Genomic DNA, 17866 nt, shown 5'->3' with positions numbered 1-17866 from the left:
ACAGTACAGTATTATTCGTTTTCATTTTCGTTTTTAAAGGCTCCAACATGCTTGCATGTGTCGGCCTTGGTCACCTAATGGCGGCTCTCCACGCTGCACGATCCATTGCAGCCTCCGTGTTCAGTCCCTTAACCCTAAGGTCACACTTAATGACCTCGTCCCATGTCTTTCTCGGTCTACCCCTCATAACCCCACCCCCAATATTAACACTTCTCACCTTCTTCACCCAATTATCATCCCCCATCCTCTCCACATGTCCAAACCACCTCACTCTACCTCTCCTCATCACAACACCAATACACTCCAGTCCCATCCTACCTCTCAACTCTTCCATTGTAAACCCAGCCCCTCCAGGCCTTGGACGCAGGGACGCACTGCACGTCCACGTAATCATTGTCGTTTCTATACGTCTGAGCCGGCGAATATCTTCCTCCTTCGCTGCCCAGGTCTCACTGCCATACAGCACTACACTCCTAACACATGCTGCATACAAAGACCCCTTAGCACGTAGGGAGAGCCCTCTCAATGTCAGGAGAGGCAAGAGCTCCCTGAACTTCTTCCAACCACTTCTCACCCTAGCCACAGAGCTAGCTCCAGCCCCACCTCCAGCACACAACATGTCTCCCAAATAACAAAACTCTTCCACACACTCAGGAGATTCACCAGCAAGTTCAATCCTTTCACGTCTGACAATCTTCACCTGCTCACCCCGGCATGCCGTACACATAAAATCAGCATTATCTCGCAGTCTACCTCTGTTACCACTACATCTCTTATGCACCCATTTATCACACACACCGCACAAGATGGAATTACTTCCCACGCCCTTGTGGCAAACTGCACATGGCCATTCTCCCTCGTCTTTGACAGTACTGCCACCAACCCTAGATATCATCACTTTTGTTTTATCTGCATTTACCCTTAAACCCTTTTGCCTCATACCATCTCTCCACTTCCTAAACCTTTCCTCCGCCTCCCTTTCATTCTCTGCAATCAATACCAAATCATCAGCATACAGCAACTCCCACGGGAGTCCATTTCTAAAGTCACGTGAAAGGGCTTCAAGTACCATGATAAACAACATGGGACTCAAGACTGACCCCTGATGCACACCAACATTCACGGAAAACTCATCACTCAAATCTCCATTCACTCTCACTTGGGTGTGAGCACCAACATACAAGGCCATAACCACCCTAACCAGCCACTCCTCCAAGCCAAGCTTTCTCATTGCCCACTTCACCACCTCTCTAGGGACTCTGTCAAAGGCCTTTTCCAAATCAACAAAATACCATTTGGTTAATGTAATGAAGTTATAACACAGTACAGTACTGCAGTGGTAGCCAAAACAGTTTAAAAACCATTCATGCAATCTGGACTAATGTCTGATATTTCAGAAAAAGTCCGGATTAGCAGGAGGAAGTCCGGATGTCGCTTTTATGGGAATTTTGCATTTTTCGGAATGGTTTGGGCCCCAATTAGTCCGTTATAGTGAGGTCTTACTGTACAGTATTTCTGGATGCTGCATGTCAGTACTAGAGAGCTCCTCGGATTTGGCCCATTTTGTGTGGCCGATCCGTACTAGCCCAACGAATCCAATAATAAATTATTTAATTTTTCCCCGCCGTACTGGACGAGAATAGTACTGGACAAATGTGTACTGGATGCGAGGGTACTGTTTATATACTGTATGCAGTAGATGCTCGATTTAATGAAGTAATTCAGTCAACCCCCATTCAGTTATCTCAAATTTTCTGCTAAATCGAGTTCCATATCCAAGGCACAATGTAAGAGAGAAAGTTTGGCATTTTGAGGTACTTTCCACTAAATCTTTGAAGGCAGCTCAAACTTAGCAAACTGTGCTAACTCTCAATGTTACATACAGCAGTCTGATCCCATAATTAATACCCTGACAAATGCATTATTGTATACAGAATTTCCTTAACAGAATTATACTTGTTTTAATGGAAATTTTTCCTTAAACAGGGGAAAAAAAGAAAGAAAAGAAAAAGAATCGTTATCTCTGTCTTCCGCTAAATTGTTGTTCTTTAAATCAAGCATCTAATGTAATTGGAATGATATGATAAAAATAAATTTGACAAGTGGTAGCTTGTGGTACTTCTTCCAGGTTGCCTTTGTCAGGCCCATGATATATGTTTCCAGGTTACAGGGCTTTATTACTCAGACTCACAACACATATATGCATATCATACTTAGTTGTAAGCCATTATTCAGAGCTAAGTTTAGAACCATGTAATGGTAGAATATAGGAAGGCAACAATAAGAAAGTCCTGTTTATTTGAAAGAGATAATAATGTCATATGGGGTTAAAATTGTAAATTAAAGATTTTTTTATAGTCAGGAGCATAATTATTATTATAGCGCTCAAACCTTTTAGGATTAGAGAACATCAAATCCGATTTGAAAGCTTCACCGAAGTTTATTTGGGGAATATCATGTATAGTCTGAAATTATTATATACTGTAATTTAGTTATTTTGTAGCTGACAAAAATAATTTGACTACTTCTCTTAAAAGTCCAGAATTCATTAGCATTCAGATCTAAGAAGCTTCACTAAAAGAATACTTATCAAGATGACTTTCCTGCTAGTAAGAAATTTCTGGCTCATGTAAATTAAATAACATTTCTTCTATTTCTAACTACAGTACATAGTTAGATGAATAATAGTATGTCGATTCTGTCCTCTCCATGTGCTTTATGATATATGGTAGATTGTGATAACTCTCCTTAAGACATAAATTACATAAGTAGCTAAATTATTATCTTTGTACCCCAACAGCTATTTAACAGATTTAGACCGCATAGCTGCCAAGGACTATGTTTCCACACTACAAGACATTCTAAGAGTGAGAGCACCCACTACAGGCATAATAGAGTATCCCTTTGACCTAGAAGAAATCAGATTTAGGTATGTTCTTCTGGTGGGTGTTGTACCTGTGGCCTGGGTTGGTAGGTAGCGTGCAGATTGGTGTACTCTCACCTTGTTGATCCTTGTCAAGTTATCTGATTGAATTATTATTGCTGCAGTGATCAGCTTTCAAGATGTACTGTTCCTGTCATATTGTCGAGGAAGGGCATCAGCAAGGTGATGGTATTCATATTTCACTGATTCTCATCGCCATCCATCACTATACACTCTCAAAAAAAACACCGACAAAGAAACTTATTTTTCTCTTGCAGTTATCTTGATGATTTGGAGCGTATCATAGCATCGGACTTCTTACCGACCGAGCAGGATATTCTTAGGGCTCGAGTACCAACCACTGGGATCATTGAGTACCCCTTTGATCTGGACTCAATCATCTTTAGGTATCAGCCAATCTTGAATTCATAAGCCCTCCCCTGTTTCGCCAGAGCAGAGTAGCTAGACCCCAGTGCTATAGTTGCCGTATATTCCAGTGTCGTTTCCATTACCCAACATGTGGAGGTAGTCCCTTCTGTTTACCCACATCAGCAGTACTTTATTATCTTGTTGTCTACCAGTAATGCAATTATAACACCCAATGTCTCACAGCTGCAGTTACAGACACTTCCCATATGTTTCCCCATAGAAGTTTTCCAGTTGTCAGTACCATTTTCTGTATCTTGCGTAATGATTATAGATCTCTGTACCCCCTTGTTTCGTGTAAAACAAACATTACCCACACACCTCCCAGTAGCACACAGGTTCTCTTCTGGAATCTGGTACTGCCTTCAAAAATTAAACTTCATTCTAGATTCCCTATTTACTATTGGAATCTGTTATGTAGATTGAAAGGAAGCTGTCAGAAACTTCAACTATTCTTTACTGTAAAATGCTTCAGTAAAGTCATATAACTGCTTCCTGACAATGTATGTAACTGCATGATGAATAGCCAGATGACGTACTCAATCATTAGTCATTAACATGGCTTGTTTTGCTGTTCTCTATATTGTCAGGTCTTCATACTTTGTAGATTTGCTTTAATATGGAACATTTTATATATATATATATATATATATATATATATATATATATATATATAGTATAAACTAACGACATATATTGATTCTTGTCTCGGTATTCATTCCATGTTTGTTTGAGACCTGATTGTCATACTGTAATGTGTTTATTTTGAGTAATGCAGGAAACTGATGAGAACCTGTAGTCCTTGTGCAGCCTGTTGCACTACACCTACATGTTTCCTCACCCTCCATATTCTCCATGTTATTTGCTCTATGTGTTTAGCCAGCACTTACCATGATAATGGTTGGCATCATCTGTCACTTACCACTTATTCTGACTACCCATTTGTTTTTAGAAATTGAATTTTAGTGTGAATATTAATGCACGTAGAAATACTGAGTGTAATACAGTATGTGAGGGCTTGAAACACTAGAAGATAACTAACACAAAGATTATTACTAACCCTTTACCTTGCACGTGTTACTTAGTTATTATTATTATTATTGACAACGGTAAGTTGAAGGGACTTAATTACCATATTCATGGTGACTTATGATAATAATAAAAAAATAGGAATGAATGTGGTATGCATGACTAACCCATGACTTCAAAGTCACATGATGTGACTATACTGTACTCATAGCATGAGTTATTTTTCTTATATGTTTTTCAGGAGTATATTTAGATCACGGGAAAGAGAAAAATCTTCCTATGTGTACTTATCTGTTTTAGCTACCATGTCTTTCAAGAAAATATGTTCCGGAGAGGGATGCTTTCATGTGGTGACACCAATATACAGTAGAAGTCCGATTTTTCGGCATCTATGGGACCAGGCAAGTGCCGAAAAATCAAAATTGCCGAATTATCAAAAACCCTACCCACTCAGTACCTTATATGTTTCGGTGAACACTATCATCACTACTTATATCATTACAAATGTGTTTGGAGAGAGTACTGTATACTGTTTGATACTGTACAATACTGTAATGAATACAGTACTATACATGAATATGAAAAATAAAGAAATTAGTGAACATACTGTATACAAATGGTACAGTAGGCCTACAAATTCACATGCACTTACCTAAACTTATAGCAGGTTCCTTATTGACATATGTACAATAGAAGGGGTTGCTTGTAGTCTGCTACTGCTGGAAGAAGTTCCCAGCAGTAGAGGGAACGAAAAAAATCGGAAAATCTGCCGAACGATCAGAGATTTTCGTAAATGGGACTATTTCTCAAAATTGCCGAAATGTCAGATTTGCCGGGGAATTGGATGCCGAAGAATTGGACTTTTACTGTATCTGGGCAGCTGATCATTCTGGTTATACAGACATCATTTGAAGTCCCTTGACTACTTCCCTATCTGCCAACAGGTTCATTTTTCAGATGAACCTGGAGCTACAGCTACTATAATACTACTAAAGAGAATAGGTATTTGAACATTTTCATTGTTTGTACCCAAATGAAGCCTATGACTTTGATAGTGTTGCCTATTTCCAGAACATAGGCATTTGGCTGCTGAAATTAAAAAGGCTTTCATCAAGAAATTTTGTTGTGAAGGTAGTTAACCATGGACATTACTGTTGCCAATTCATTATTTAAGGAGAAAAAAATTACTTTTGAATATGGCATATTTGCTTCTGAGAGTAGGAACGTGGAATGTGAGAGGAGTGAATGATGAAGTGAAAGAGAGAGAGATTGTCCAGGTGCTTGAGGATGCAAAAGTGGATATATGTGGATTGACTGAAACTAAATGGAGAGGTGAAAGGATGAGAGAATGGGAATATGGTGTAGGTATATGTGCGGGAGTCAGGGAGAATGAGAGGGCAAGAGAGGGAGTATGTCTGATGATAAGCAAGAAGTGGAAGGAGAATATAAGAGACTATGGAACAGTGGGTGCAAGGATTGTATGGGTGAGGATTAAAGTAGGTATACAAGCATGGGCGATTGTATGTGTGTATGCTCCAACAGAGGATCGAGTGGCAAGAGTGAAAGATGAGTTTTGGGCGAGAGTAGAAGCATGTATGGACAAGTTTGAGAGGAGCGAGAGAGTGCTGTTGATTGGAGACATGAATGGCAAAGTCGGGAATGTACGAGTGGATGGAGTGGTTGGTCAGTGGGGTGTGCCAGCAGAAGTAGATGGGAATGGTAGTGCTTTGGTGGACATCTGTGCTGGTAAGGGGTTGGCAATAGCCAACACCTACTTTCGTCATAAGATGATCCACCGGTATACATGGAGAGTAATGAGGAGGATGGATGGTGAACTTGTTGAACGAAAGGCAATGATAGACTACGTGTGTGTGGATGAGCGAATGAGAAGACAAGTGTTGGATGCAAGGGTGTGGAGAGGGTGGGGGAATGGAGTCTCGGACCATCACTTAGTGATGGCCAAGGTAGAGCTGCAAAGAAAGTGGTTGAGGAGGCGAAGGGGAAGACAGGAGGAAACAGCTCCTGTGAGAAGAGTGGAGAAATTGCAAGATAGTGAGAAGAGGACAGAGTATAAGAGCATAGTGGAAGAAAGATTGGGAAGGTATGAGCTAGAGCAGATGGAAGGGGTGGAAGACGTATGTAAGATATTCACGGAAGAGATAAGCGCAGCGTGTGAGGTGGTTTGTGGAGTGAGGAGGAGATGCAAGGGTGTGCAAGGGACAGCATGGTGGAATGATGAGGTGAAACGAGCTGTGGAACAAAAGAAAAAGGCATATGGTGAATGGTTGGCAAGTAGAGGTAGGGGAGAAGATGAGAGAGAGAAGAGAGAGGTATATGTGAGCAGGAGAAGGGAGGTTAAGAGACTGGTGAAGGAGAGTAAGAAGAAAGTGGATGAAGAGTTTGGGAGGAATCTGAGTGTGAAATGGAGGGAGAGTAAGAAATTGTTTTGGAAGGAGGTAAAGAAAGTAAGGCAGTGTGAAAGGGGAAATAGTAGGGGAGTGAAAGATAGGAATAATAGATTGTTGGTGGAGAGGAGAGAGAAATTGAGGAGATGGAAGGAGCACTTTGAGGATTTGTTGAATGTAGAGAGTGAGAGCAGTGTGAGTATAAGTGGTTGGGGAATGGCTGGGAGAAGAAGAGATGAGAGGAGGGAGGAAGAGATCAGTAGGTCGGAAGTAGTGGAAGCGATGAAGAAGATTAAGCTGGGAAAGGCCCCAGGAATTGATGGAGTGTGTGGTGAAATGCTTAGGTATGGGGGTGAGATTGTTGTGGAGTGGATATGGAAGTTGTGTAGATTGGCTTGGGAAGAAGGAAGGGTTCCAGAGGACTGGAAATCAGGTATAATTGTTCCTCTGTACAAAGGAAAAGGGGAGAGAGAAGTATGTGGTAACCATAGGGGTATTTGCCTTCTTAGTGTGACTGGTAAAATATATGGTAGAATACTCATTGATAGGGTTAGGCATATGACAGAGGAGCTAGTTGGAGAAGAACAAGGGGGATTTAGGAAGGGAAAAGGGTGTGTAGATCAGATATTTGTTCTAAGATGTTTAGTGGAGAAGTATCTAGAGAAGGGAAGGAAAGTGTACGCTGCCTTCATGGACTTGGAGAAAGCTTATGACAGAATAGATAGGCAAGGTATGTGGAAGGTATTAAGAATATATGGAGTGGAGGGGAAATTGTTGAGTGCTGTGAAGAGTATGTACGAGGGAGCTAGGGCTACGGTGCGAGTGGATGGTGAGCTGAGTGAGTTCTTTGATCTCAATGTGGGACTGAAACAGGGGTGTGTAATGTCTCCATGGCTGTTTAATATATATATGGATGGGATCGTAAAGGAGGTACAAGGTAGGGCAGTGGATGTGGGGGTGGCCCTAATGAATGAGGGTGAGATTTGGAAGCTTCCGGTGTTGCTGTTTGCTGATGATACAGTATTGTTGAGTGAAGATGAATGGGAGTTGCAAGGTTTGGTGAATGAATTTGGGACAGTGTGTAGGAGGAGGAAGCTGAAAGTTAATGTAAACAAAAGTAAAGTTATGGTGTTTGAGAGGAATGAAGTCACAGAATGTGCAGTGAGGTTGGATGGTGAGGATATGGAGAATGTGAGTGCATTCAAGTACTTGGGTAGTGTGATGAGTAAGGATGGAACTTTGGGGGATGAAGTACGTGAAAGGGTACAGCAGGGAAGGAAGGTTGTTGGCACACTGAAAGCAGTGATCAGAAATAGGGAGGTGAGTATGGAAGTTAAGAAGTCTCTGCATGATGGTATTGTGATCCCTACCCTGACGTATGGAAGCGAGGCGTGGACCTTGCAAGAGGGGAACAAGTCAAGAGTGAGAGCAGTGGAAATGAGTTACTTGAGAGGAGCATGTGGAGTGACATGGAGGGACAGGTTGACGAATGAAGAAGTGAAGGAACGTAGTGGGGTAGATGTGGATGTGGTTGAAAAGATTAGGAGAAATACACTGAGGTGGTTTGGACATGTGGAGAGGATGGAGAGTGAAAGACTGACTAAGAGGGTGTATGTGGGTGAGGTGGAGGGAGGGAGAGGGAGGGGTAGACCGAGGATGAGGTGGAGGGATGGAGTTGAGAGGTATATGAGGGAGGGGGGGGGTGAGTTGGGGGGAGGGGAGTCAAATGGTGGGTGACAGAGTGACTTGGAGGCGTTTTGTCTGCGGCCACCCTTTGCGGGATTAGGGCGTCGGGCTATAGATAGATAGATAGATAGATAGATATTTGCTTATTTTGTTCCTTGTGTCCTTCATTCTTGATATTCTCGACGTGTGCATTGTCACATCAGTCTGTAATGAAATAGTGTTAAGATGTCTGTGTGTGTTCTATTTTGAGGTAAGCTGGGAATCACATTTGCAAAGACAGATATTATTATTGTTCATGGAAGCAGTTGCCAAAGACATATATTATACTTAGACAATCCTTTCATATCAGCGATACCCATCCTAATAATTTAGCTAAACGATAAGCAAATATAGGAAATATGCTTAACTGCAAGGTTGAGGGAGAAGTATTCTGACAGTTTTAGTGAAAATACAATTGCTGCCTCAGTGTTAAATACTGTACAGTAGTCAGATTAAGACATTTAAGGCAGGTGAAAGTATTAGCTGGCAGCTAATGTCATAAGTATTCTCTGTACAGTAATGTGCTTGCTATGGTGAAGAGTCAGGAATCCAGCATGTGAGATGCAGAATTGTAATTCACTTCTGCGTCCACACACACGGGTAGTTTCTGTGAGGGTGTGACATTTCAGAGATGCTACTTTTATGACCATTAAAATTTTTCTGATACAATACTTAGTTACTGAAACATGGCAGATTAATATGCCAGCATTAGACATTGTACCCTATGTGCTACCTACATTTGGGAAAACGCTTCATATTAATCTGTTGTTAAGAGTTGCAGTGTTGATCGTTATTGATGCTGCATCCATGCTGTTACAAAAATTATGTGAATGTTATTTGATTATGTGGAATAATGATTTAGACAACTTTTGGAGCTCCATTGGAGTTTGCTCATGATCTGCTTATAGGTAAATGTATTTTGCTTTTTTGAAGCGAGTTTGGATAGCATTTGGTAATTTCCCGAGTGCTTGAATGAGTGATGTCACCATGAATTAATATATGGTTAATTAATTTTGCAGTAATGTTAACATTATCAAAATATAGTGTCATATCACATATACTATTTCCATTATACTGTATATTGATGTGATTGTTATGGTGAAGTTACCTTTTTAGAGTATTAATGCATTAGCAGCCTAGGGTTGTTCTGTACAACTTAAGTGATGTTGTTTAGTGTAGCCTTAGACTTTCTGGACTCAGTAAGTGTTAACAAGGATTGGCTATGAATGCAACTGTTTTAACAAGAATGCAGCTATTTGACTGATACTGTAACACCAGTATTTTTACGTGCCTGTTAGTTAATCAGGGTGTTCCTCGTTATGGATAAATGGAAGTGACTTTATGGTTAATTATTGTGTATACCTATTAAAGTTTATTATACATACTTTTTGCTTATTCACATTTGAAATGTATATACAAAATGCCTTTTTTTTTTTTTTTTCTGAGTTAAGAAATTTTCTAAAGAATAATACATGTACATCTAGATATTCAGTAATACAGTACTGTAGTTAATGATAAAGTATCCATACTCAGTAAAGTATTGTAAGCAAGTCATGCAATATATTGCCTTTAAGTAGCATTTTCCATAATTGAATAGCTTAGACGTTTAATGTAATAATACTGCCAGTATGAATGTTAATGCTGGTCTTCTGTGCAGAATGGTAGATGTTGGAGGCCAGCGATCTGAGCGACGGAAGTGGATCCACTGCTTTGAAAATGTAACCTCCATCATCTTCCTTGTTGCTCTCTCAGAGTACGATCAGATTCTCTTTGAGTCTGATAATGAGGTAAGTAGCCTTATACTCTATACATCACAGAAGGAAAGGAAGTGCTGTTTTAATATACTTTATCTCCATTAAAAAGATACAGTATATAGTAAAGAGCATTCCATGCTTGAAATTTGCTGTTTCTAGGATTGTTTTGTTCATTTGTTGTTTTTACCTGATGCCATTATTATTCAGACTTCTCTTGGTCAATTTTATCTTCCTTTATATTGAATTGTGCTTGTAGTCTTTTGCTCAGTTCATCCTTTTTTGAAGAGTGATAAAAAATATAATATTTTTGGAGGGAATAAATTTTTTCAAACAAGAGGATGAGAAAAAGGCAGAATATAAGAGAGAAGTGGAGGAACAATTGGGCAAATATGAATTGGAGCGGATGGGGGACGTGGAAGGTGTGTGCAGGATATTCACAGAAGAAATATGTGCAGCATGTGATGTGGTGTGTGGGATGAAGAGAAGACGGAGGAGGGTGCAAGGAACAGCGTGGTGGAATGAAGAGGTGAGACAGGCTGTGGCACAAAAGAAGAAAGCATACAATGAATGGATGAGAAATAGGGGCGTGGAAGAAGTAGAGAGGCAGAAGAGAGAGTTATATGTAGAAAGAAAGAGAGAGGTGAAAAGATTAGTAAGAGAGAGTAAGAAGAGAGTGGATGAGGAATTTGGAAGAAATTTGAGTGGAAAGTGGAGGGACTGTAAGAAAATGTTCTGGAAAGAGGTGAAGAGAGTAAGACAGGGCGGAAGTGAAGTTAGCAGGGGAGTGAAAGATAAAAATGGTAGATTACTAGTGGAGAAGGGAGAAAAAGCAAGCAGATGGAGAGAACACTTTAAGGAATTGTTGAATATAGAGGTTGGAAGGAATGCGAGTATAAGTGGCTGGGGAATGGCTGAGAGAAGGAGGGAGGTGAGAAGACAGGAAGAAATCAGTAGGATAGAAGTTGTGGAAGCAATGAAGAAAGTTAAATTGGGGAAAGCCCCAGGAATTGATGGAGTGTGTGGTGAAATGCTGAAGCATGGGGGAGAGATAGTAGTAGAATGGATGTGGAAGATGTGTAGATTGGCTTGGGAGGAAGGTAGAGTCCCGGAGGATTGGAAGTCAGGTATAATTATTCCCTTGTACAAAGGAAAAGGGGAAAAAGAAGTGTGTGGTAATCATAGGGGCATTTGTCTTCTTAGTATAATAGGAAAAGTGTATGGTAGGATACTGATTGACAGAGAGAAAGAACAGAGGAATTAATTGGAGAAGAACAGGGAGGCTTTAGGAAGGGAAGAGGTTGTGTAGATCAGATATTCATTCTTAGATCTTTAGTGGAGAAGTTTCTAGAGAAGGGAAAGAAGTTGTATGCGGCTTTCATGGATTTGGAGAAAGCTTATGACAGGCTGGATAGACAAGGATTGTGGAAAGTATTAAGAATATATGGAGTGGATGGGAAGTTGTTGAATGCTGTGAAGAGTATGTATGATGGTGCTAAGGCTGCAGTGCGTGTGGATGGTGAACTAAGTGAATTTTTCCTTTTGAAGGTTGGGTTGAAACAGGGATGTGTCATGTCTCCCTGGTTGTTCAATCTGTACATGGATGAGGTAATAAAAGAGGTACAAGGTAGGGTAGTGGATGTTGGAGTGGTCCTGGTGAGAGAGGGTATTGTTTGGAAACTCCCTGTACTGTTGTTTGCAGATGATACTGTGTTGTTGAGTGAAGACAAAAGGGAGCTGCAAGGCTTGGTGGATGAGTTTGGGAGAGTGTGTGAGAAACGGAATCTAAAGGTGAATGTAAGGAAGAGTAAAGCGATGGTCTTTGAGAGAGGTGAAGTCAGTGAATGTACAGCGAGGTTGGATGATGAGGAATTGGAAAATGTGAGTACGTTTAAGTACTTGGGTAGCGTGATGAGTAAGGATGGAGGTTTGGAGGGTGAAGTACTTGAAAGAATACTGCAGGAAAGAAAGGTTGCTGGTTCCTTGAAAGCAGTGATAAGAAACAGGGAAGTGAGCATGGAAGTGAAAAAGTTACTACATGACAGTATTGTGATACCATCTCTAACGTATGGAAGTGAAGCTTGGACGTTGTTGGAAGGACACAAGTCAAGAGTGAGAGCAGTGGAAATGAGTTATGGAGAGACAGGCTGACAAATGAGGATATAAAGGAGCGTTGTGGTGTGGATGTGGATGTGATAGGAAGCATTAGGAGGAATACACTGAGGTGGTTTGGCCATGTGGAGAGGATGGAGGGTGAAAGACTGACGAAGTGAGCGTATGTGAATGAGGTGGAGGGGGGGAAGAGGGAGGGGGAGGCCGAGGATGAGATGGAGGGATGCAGTGGAGAGGTATATGAGAGAGGGGGGTGTGAGTTGGGAGCAGGGCAGTGAAATGGCGAGGGACAGGGCGACATGAAGGCGATTTGTTTGTGGCCACCCCAAACGGGATTGAGGCGTCTGGCAATAGATAGTTAGATAGATACAGGTTTAGGAATTAAAACCTGCATTTTATACTTAGTAACAGTGGTTGATCTTCTGTTTTTCGAAAGTGCCAGCTCGTTTAAGGAATTCAATATGATTCAGAACCTCAAAATGAAAACATAGTTCTTAAGTAGTTTTGCATCAGAACAGTGGCACCCAGTAAACCTTAAAATTCTCCCATCAAAATACTATCAAGAAGATCATAAATTTTCAACAGAAGAAATGTAGGGTACAGTAGATTATCAAATTTTGACTCCATTTGGTTCAGTAAAAACCTGGCGATATTTAAGTCATCCAAATTTAATTGTACTTCTTACAGAGAAAAATAAGTCGGTGTTAAGGGTGATTAATGACACAACAAACAAATAAAATAATGGCTTTTTTCTGTTCACCATTTTCTTGCTGTTTTCTTTGAACATGAAAACAGTCTGAACAAAATTATAGCTTACCATTCCTTTACCTCCTTTTCAGTATACCATTGTTGTTAAATGAATAAAAGCCAAAGCATTTGTCCATGAATGGTTATTGCCTGCCATCACCCAAAAAAACTAGATCAGTAATCTTCTGGCAATGTAAAGGATATCACAATAATTCCACTAGAATAAAATTAAGTCATAGGGTTTCACTGTTTAATCCTGCTAAGTTAAATATTGCGCTAGGATTCAGAAGCCTGAAGTCAGGAGTATTATGTTGGTGAAGGTCATTGAGTATAACAGGCCTGTGAAGAATTTCTAATAGTTACCTGTTAAATACCTATTCTCTTCGTTGAAGGTATGGTAGAGAATTGTGAACAATGGGAAGTAAAAAGCAAAAGTTAGAGAGTATTTTTTCATGTAGAATCCTCTGGCAGTGGAAGGCATATCATTGCAGACTGACCAAAATGATTAACAGACAAGCTATGTATCCCAGGATACTGCCTACAGAGTTTGGGTATATTTTGCCAGCTTGATTTTGAGATATATTGGGAACAGGCAGACTCATTCATGGATGCAGACGATTATATTATTGCCTCATTAGGCAAGGAATGATAATTCCTTGGCACTGTGTTCTGAATAAAAACATACACAAGAAGTCATGTTATGGCTGTAAAAAAAAAAAAAAGAAAGAAAGAAAAGCTTGAGCATACAGGCACCACCAAGCTGATGTTTTCATCAGTGTCCGATCATCTATTCATTTGGTCGCATTTCGGTCTCTCATAATTTTTTGTTATCATGAATTATCTTCTTTTATTTTGGCTCTTGTCACCAGGCATAGTTATTTTCAGTGAAACATAGATTTTAAAAAATTTTCATGCCTTTTTAAAGCAATCATTATCCACTGGTTAGGGTCATTCATCCTTGTTCATGTCCGATGGCACATAAATATATTTTGTCATAAAAGAGCAAATTCACAGACTTCATGCAGGTGGTACTAGCACAGGTGTTTACTTGATTACTACACTCATTTTCAATGTTGTTCGTAAATAATGCGATGTGCAATATAATGTATGGCGCTACTGTTCGTGTTTTTTTGGCATGGGCTGGACCAGGACTGAGGTGTCTTAATTTCTAACTGAAAAGATACACGGAATGCACACAAGTGGTTCCTGCAGAGCCATTCACTTAGTTTCTTTATTTCTATCTATATGTCCATCTATTGCCAGACGCCATAATCCCGTAAGGGGTGGCGACAAACAAATCACCTCCATGTCGCCCTGTCTCCCACCATTTCATTACCCAGCTCCCAGTTCACACCTCCCTCTCTTATGTACCTCTCCACTCCATCCCTCCTTCTCATCCTTGGCCTCCCACTCTCTCTCCTCCCCTCCACCTCACTCACATACACTCTCCATCCTCTCCACATGGCCAAACCACCTCAGTGTTTTTCTCCTAATGCATCCTATCACTTCCACATCCACACCACAATGCTCCTTCACATCTTCATTTGTCAATCTGTCTCTCCATGTGACTCTGCATTCACCTCGTAACCCATTGGGTACGCAGTTCTCCAGCTTCGACTACCCCCCAGGACACAAAAACAGGCCTATTTTTTTTTTTTACTTTCTCAAAGGTTAAAAGTTTTATGCCCAATTTATAGAGCTTGAATTTACACACCTGAAAATGCAAATTCCACCCTCCTAGACCCGATAGTTACTGAGCTACAGCCCATCAAAGTTGATAATAGTTACCCGTCACGGCCCTAACGAGAGAAAAAATATGCCGCTCGCACCTGGTGGGAGGTGGTAAGGCCAGGAGGGGGTTTATGGGGATGGAGGGATGGGAGGAGACCACCATCAGACACAAAGGAAGGGCCCCAGTGGAATGTAGGGACATAGAGGGGAAATACCCTCCCCCCAGATGACTGGGGGGGGTACATGGGGGGATCCACATGGGAGGGGGGGATGCATGAGGAGGGTGTGGGAGGGGTGGTGGTGGTGGGAAGAACGGTGGGAGGTAGGGTAGTAACAAGGTAGTGGGGTTGAGGGACGTGGCAAGAGGGAGGTGGGGGTACACCACCTACTGCCTCGGTACGGGCCTGGGTACCCCCTCCGGTGTGTCCAACACTTAGTTCTGATTGGTTAAAAGCTATCTACGTCACAGCTGGGATGGAGCCAGCTGCCACCAGTTTTTTGTGGATGATGCACGATGGGCATTACTTGTCCTATTAAGAAATTGCACAGAAAGCTCGATCGACAAGCTTAGTACTTTTGGGGTTAAATAACTCATTTCCACTGCTCCCACTCCTGACTTTCGTCCCTCCAGCAAGGTCACTTCCATACATTAGAGTTGTTATCATGGTACTGTCATGTAGTTACTTTTTCACTTCCATGCTCACTTCCCTGTTTCTTATCATTGCTTTCAAGGAACCAGCAGCCCTTCTTCCTTGTTGTACCCATTCAAGCACTTCACCTTTCAAACTTCCATCCTTACTCATCACACTACCCAAGTACTTAAATCCACTCACATTTTCCATTTCCTGCTCATCCAACCTCACTGTACATTCACTGACTTCACTTCTCTCGAAGACCATAACTTTCCTCTTCCATACATTCACCTTTAAATTCCATTTCTTACACTCCCAAACTCATTCACCAAGCCTTGCAGCACCCTTTCATGTTCACTTAACAACACAGTATCATCTGCAAACAACAGTCTTTATTTCACTTGTTTTTAATTTTACTACTTTACATATAATGCATTATATACAATGGTGCTATTGACCCTCTCAGGCACAGTCACGCAATTCGCGTTCCCTGTGGAATGATCTTAAGATGATCAGTCATGCGAATCGCGTTCCTAAGCACAAAAAAAATCGCCAAAAATTAAGTTTCTGGCCAATTTGCATCATTTTTTGGTGCGTCGTAGCGAGCGCAGCGCTTTCCTATGGTAAGGCATTGGCAACACTGAGCTGCCTCACGAGGCCCAGCACGTAGCGATAAACCTCAGTCTCTTCCAAGCAGCCAGGCGGTGAGGTTGCGTCGCGTGTCCTGTCCCTTTGAATTCCTACTAATTCTCCCCCTCCTGCCCGAGCCGAAGCCCCTATGGACTCAGTGTGATAATCCACTATTTGTGAGCATATTTGTATGTGATATTGTCAATGGAACATTGGTATATGTCACGAAAAGGAATTGTGGCCGTTATCAATCGTTAGGCTTAGAGGCGATATGCATGTTCACTGTTGCGGGGTTTCGCCTCTCGCCCTCCCCGAGGCCCTGTTGCGTGATTACAAATACGTATATAATGAAGCCAATGCCTAAACTGAATTTTGTGTGAAAGATATTGTGGCTGGCTTGGTGAAATTATGGAACTAGTTAGCATTATGGACGCCATAAACCATAGTGTGGAATGGGCCAGGCATCACGTACAGTTTTTATAGTCGGGAAGGGAGAATTAGAGGTGTTTAGGGGTGGAATTATTGTGATTCTGATAGTGAAAATGCATATGGAATTGTGTGAAATACTGTATACGTCAAACATGATGCGGCTGTTCGTGAAGGAGTGTGGTGTGTGCCAATACAATAGAGTTGCATCGTACTCTCCCGGCGATGGATGCTGCATCACAGTCACGTTGAACTGTAGTAAGGAAGGGAATAATTGCGGAGGTTAGGGTGGAATCATTGTGGTAGTCATGTATTTGTGTGTGATATTGTGTGAAGTGTAAGTGAAATGTGCCACGTATCTTCGTGACGGCATAAATTATAGTGCATAGCGTAGGTTAGCAATACCTTAGCGGCAGGGGTCCTCAGGAATAGGGACACCTAGGAACGATGGACGTCATTGAACCGGTACTGTACCTTGGTCTGACATTTAGTGATAAATTATACTTTATGTAAAATATACGTGAACTGTGCCGCGAGTGTTCGTTTAGGTGCGTAGCATAGGTGAGCGGTACTTTAGTGGCAGGTGTGCTGTGAAAGATGACGATGCCAAGGAACGAGGGATGTCATTGAACGGGTACTGTACCATGGTCTGTCATTTAGTGATAAATTATACTTTATGTAAAATATACATGAACTGTGCCATGAGTGTTTGTTTAGGTGCATAGCGTAGGTGAGCGGTACTTTAGTGGCAGGTGTGCTGTGAAAGATAACGATGCCAAGGAACGAGAGACATCAGTGGACAGGTACCGTACCTTGCAACGCCGGGCAACCACGGACATCAGTGGACAGGTACTGTACCTTTCTAAAACAATTGTTGAAATTTATGATTCTCTTCTAAAATGTTTGTGATATGTGCCACGAGTGTTCGTGGAAAATATTGTATCGTGTTGGGGGAACGTTTGGGGAAGGAGGGGAAAATATGTCTGTATATATATATATATAAATGTGTGTGTGTGTGAGGAAGTATATCGTGTGTCGTGAAACTTAGGGGAAGGAGGCCCGAAAAATAAAATAAAAAAAAGTTATATACATATCTATCTATCTATGTATATCTATCTATCTATATATATATATATATATATATATTATTACCCCTGTAATTTTCAGGCATATATCTGTCTTCTCCTATATATTACACATATGACAGAAAGTAAAGTTTCATTAGTAGTAACTTGGAAAAAGTAGTGTTCATGTGTAGTAGGTTACAACCATAAAAAAACAACCTTGAAAGATTTTAGTCTGTCTATCTATCTATAGCCCGACGCCCTA

At 41.1% G+C, this 17866-nt stretch overlaps 1 protein-coding gene across 3 annotated transcripts in view; it reads left to right on the top strand.

Moving 5' to 3' along the window:
- Galphaq (G protein alpha q subunit) overlaps positions 1-17866 on the top strand; it is a 191281-nt gene that overhangs the window by 95129 nt on the left and 78286 nt on the right. For 2 of the 3 annotated variants that reach the window (XM_080267635.1, XM_080267636.1), the window contains exons 4-5: positions 3202-3330; positions 10166-10295. In XM_080267635.1, coding sequence (XP_080123761.1) covers positions 3202-3330; positions 10166-10295 — 259 coding nt within the window. Of the gene's footprint in view, positions 1-2800; positions 2930-3201; positions 3331-10165; positions 10296-17866 lie in introns of all 3 variants that reach the window. The other variant, XM_080267634.1, reaches the window with a different exon arrangement.

This window comes from Coenobita brevimanus, chromosome 24 (assembly GCF_032717465.1).
Source record: "Coenobita brevimanus isolate Jiangsu-jjx chromosome 24, ASM3271746v2, whole genome shotgun sequence".
In the NCBI taxonomy this organism is placed as follows: domain Eukaryota; kingdom Metazoa; phylum Arthropoda; class Malacostraca; order Decapoda; family Coenobitidae; genus Coenobita; species Coenobita brevimanus.
This window is presented reverse-complemented; position numbering and strand designations above follow the sequence as displayed.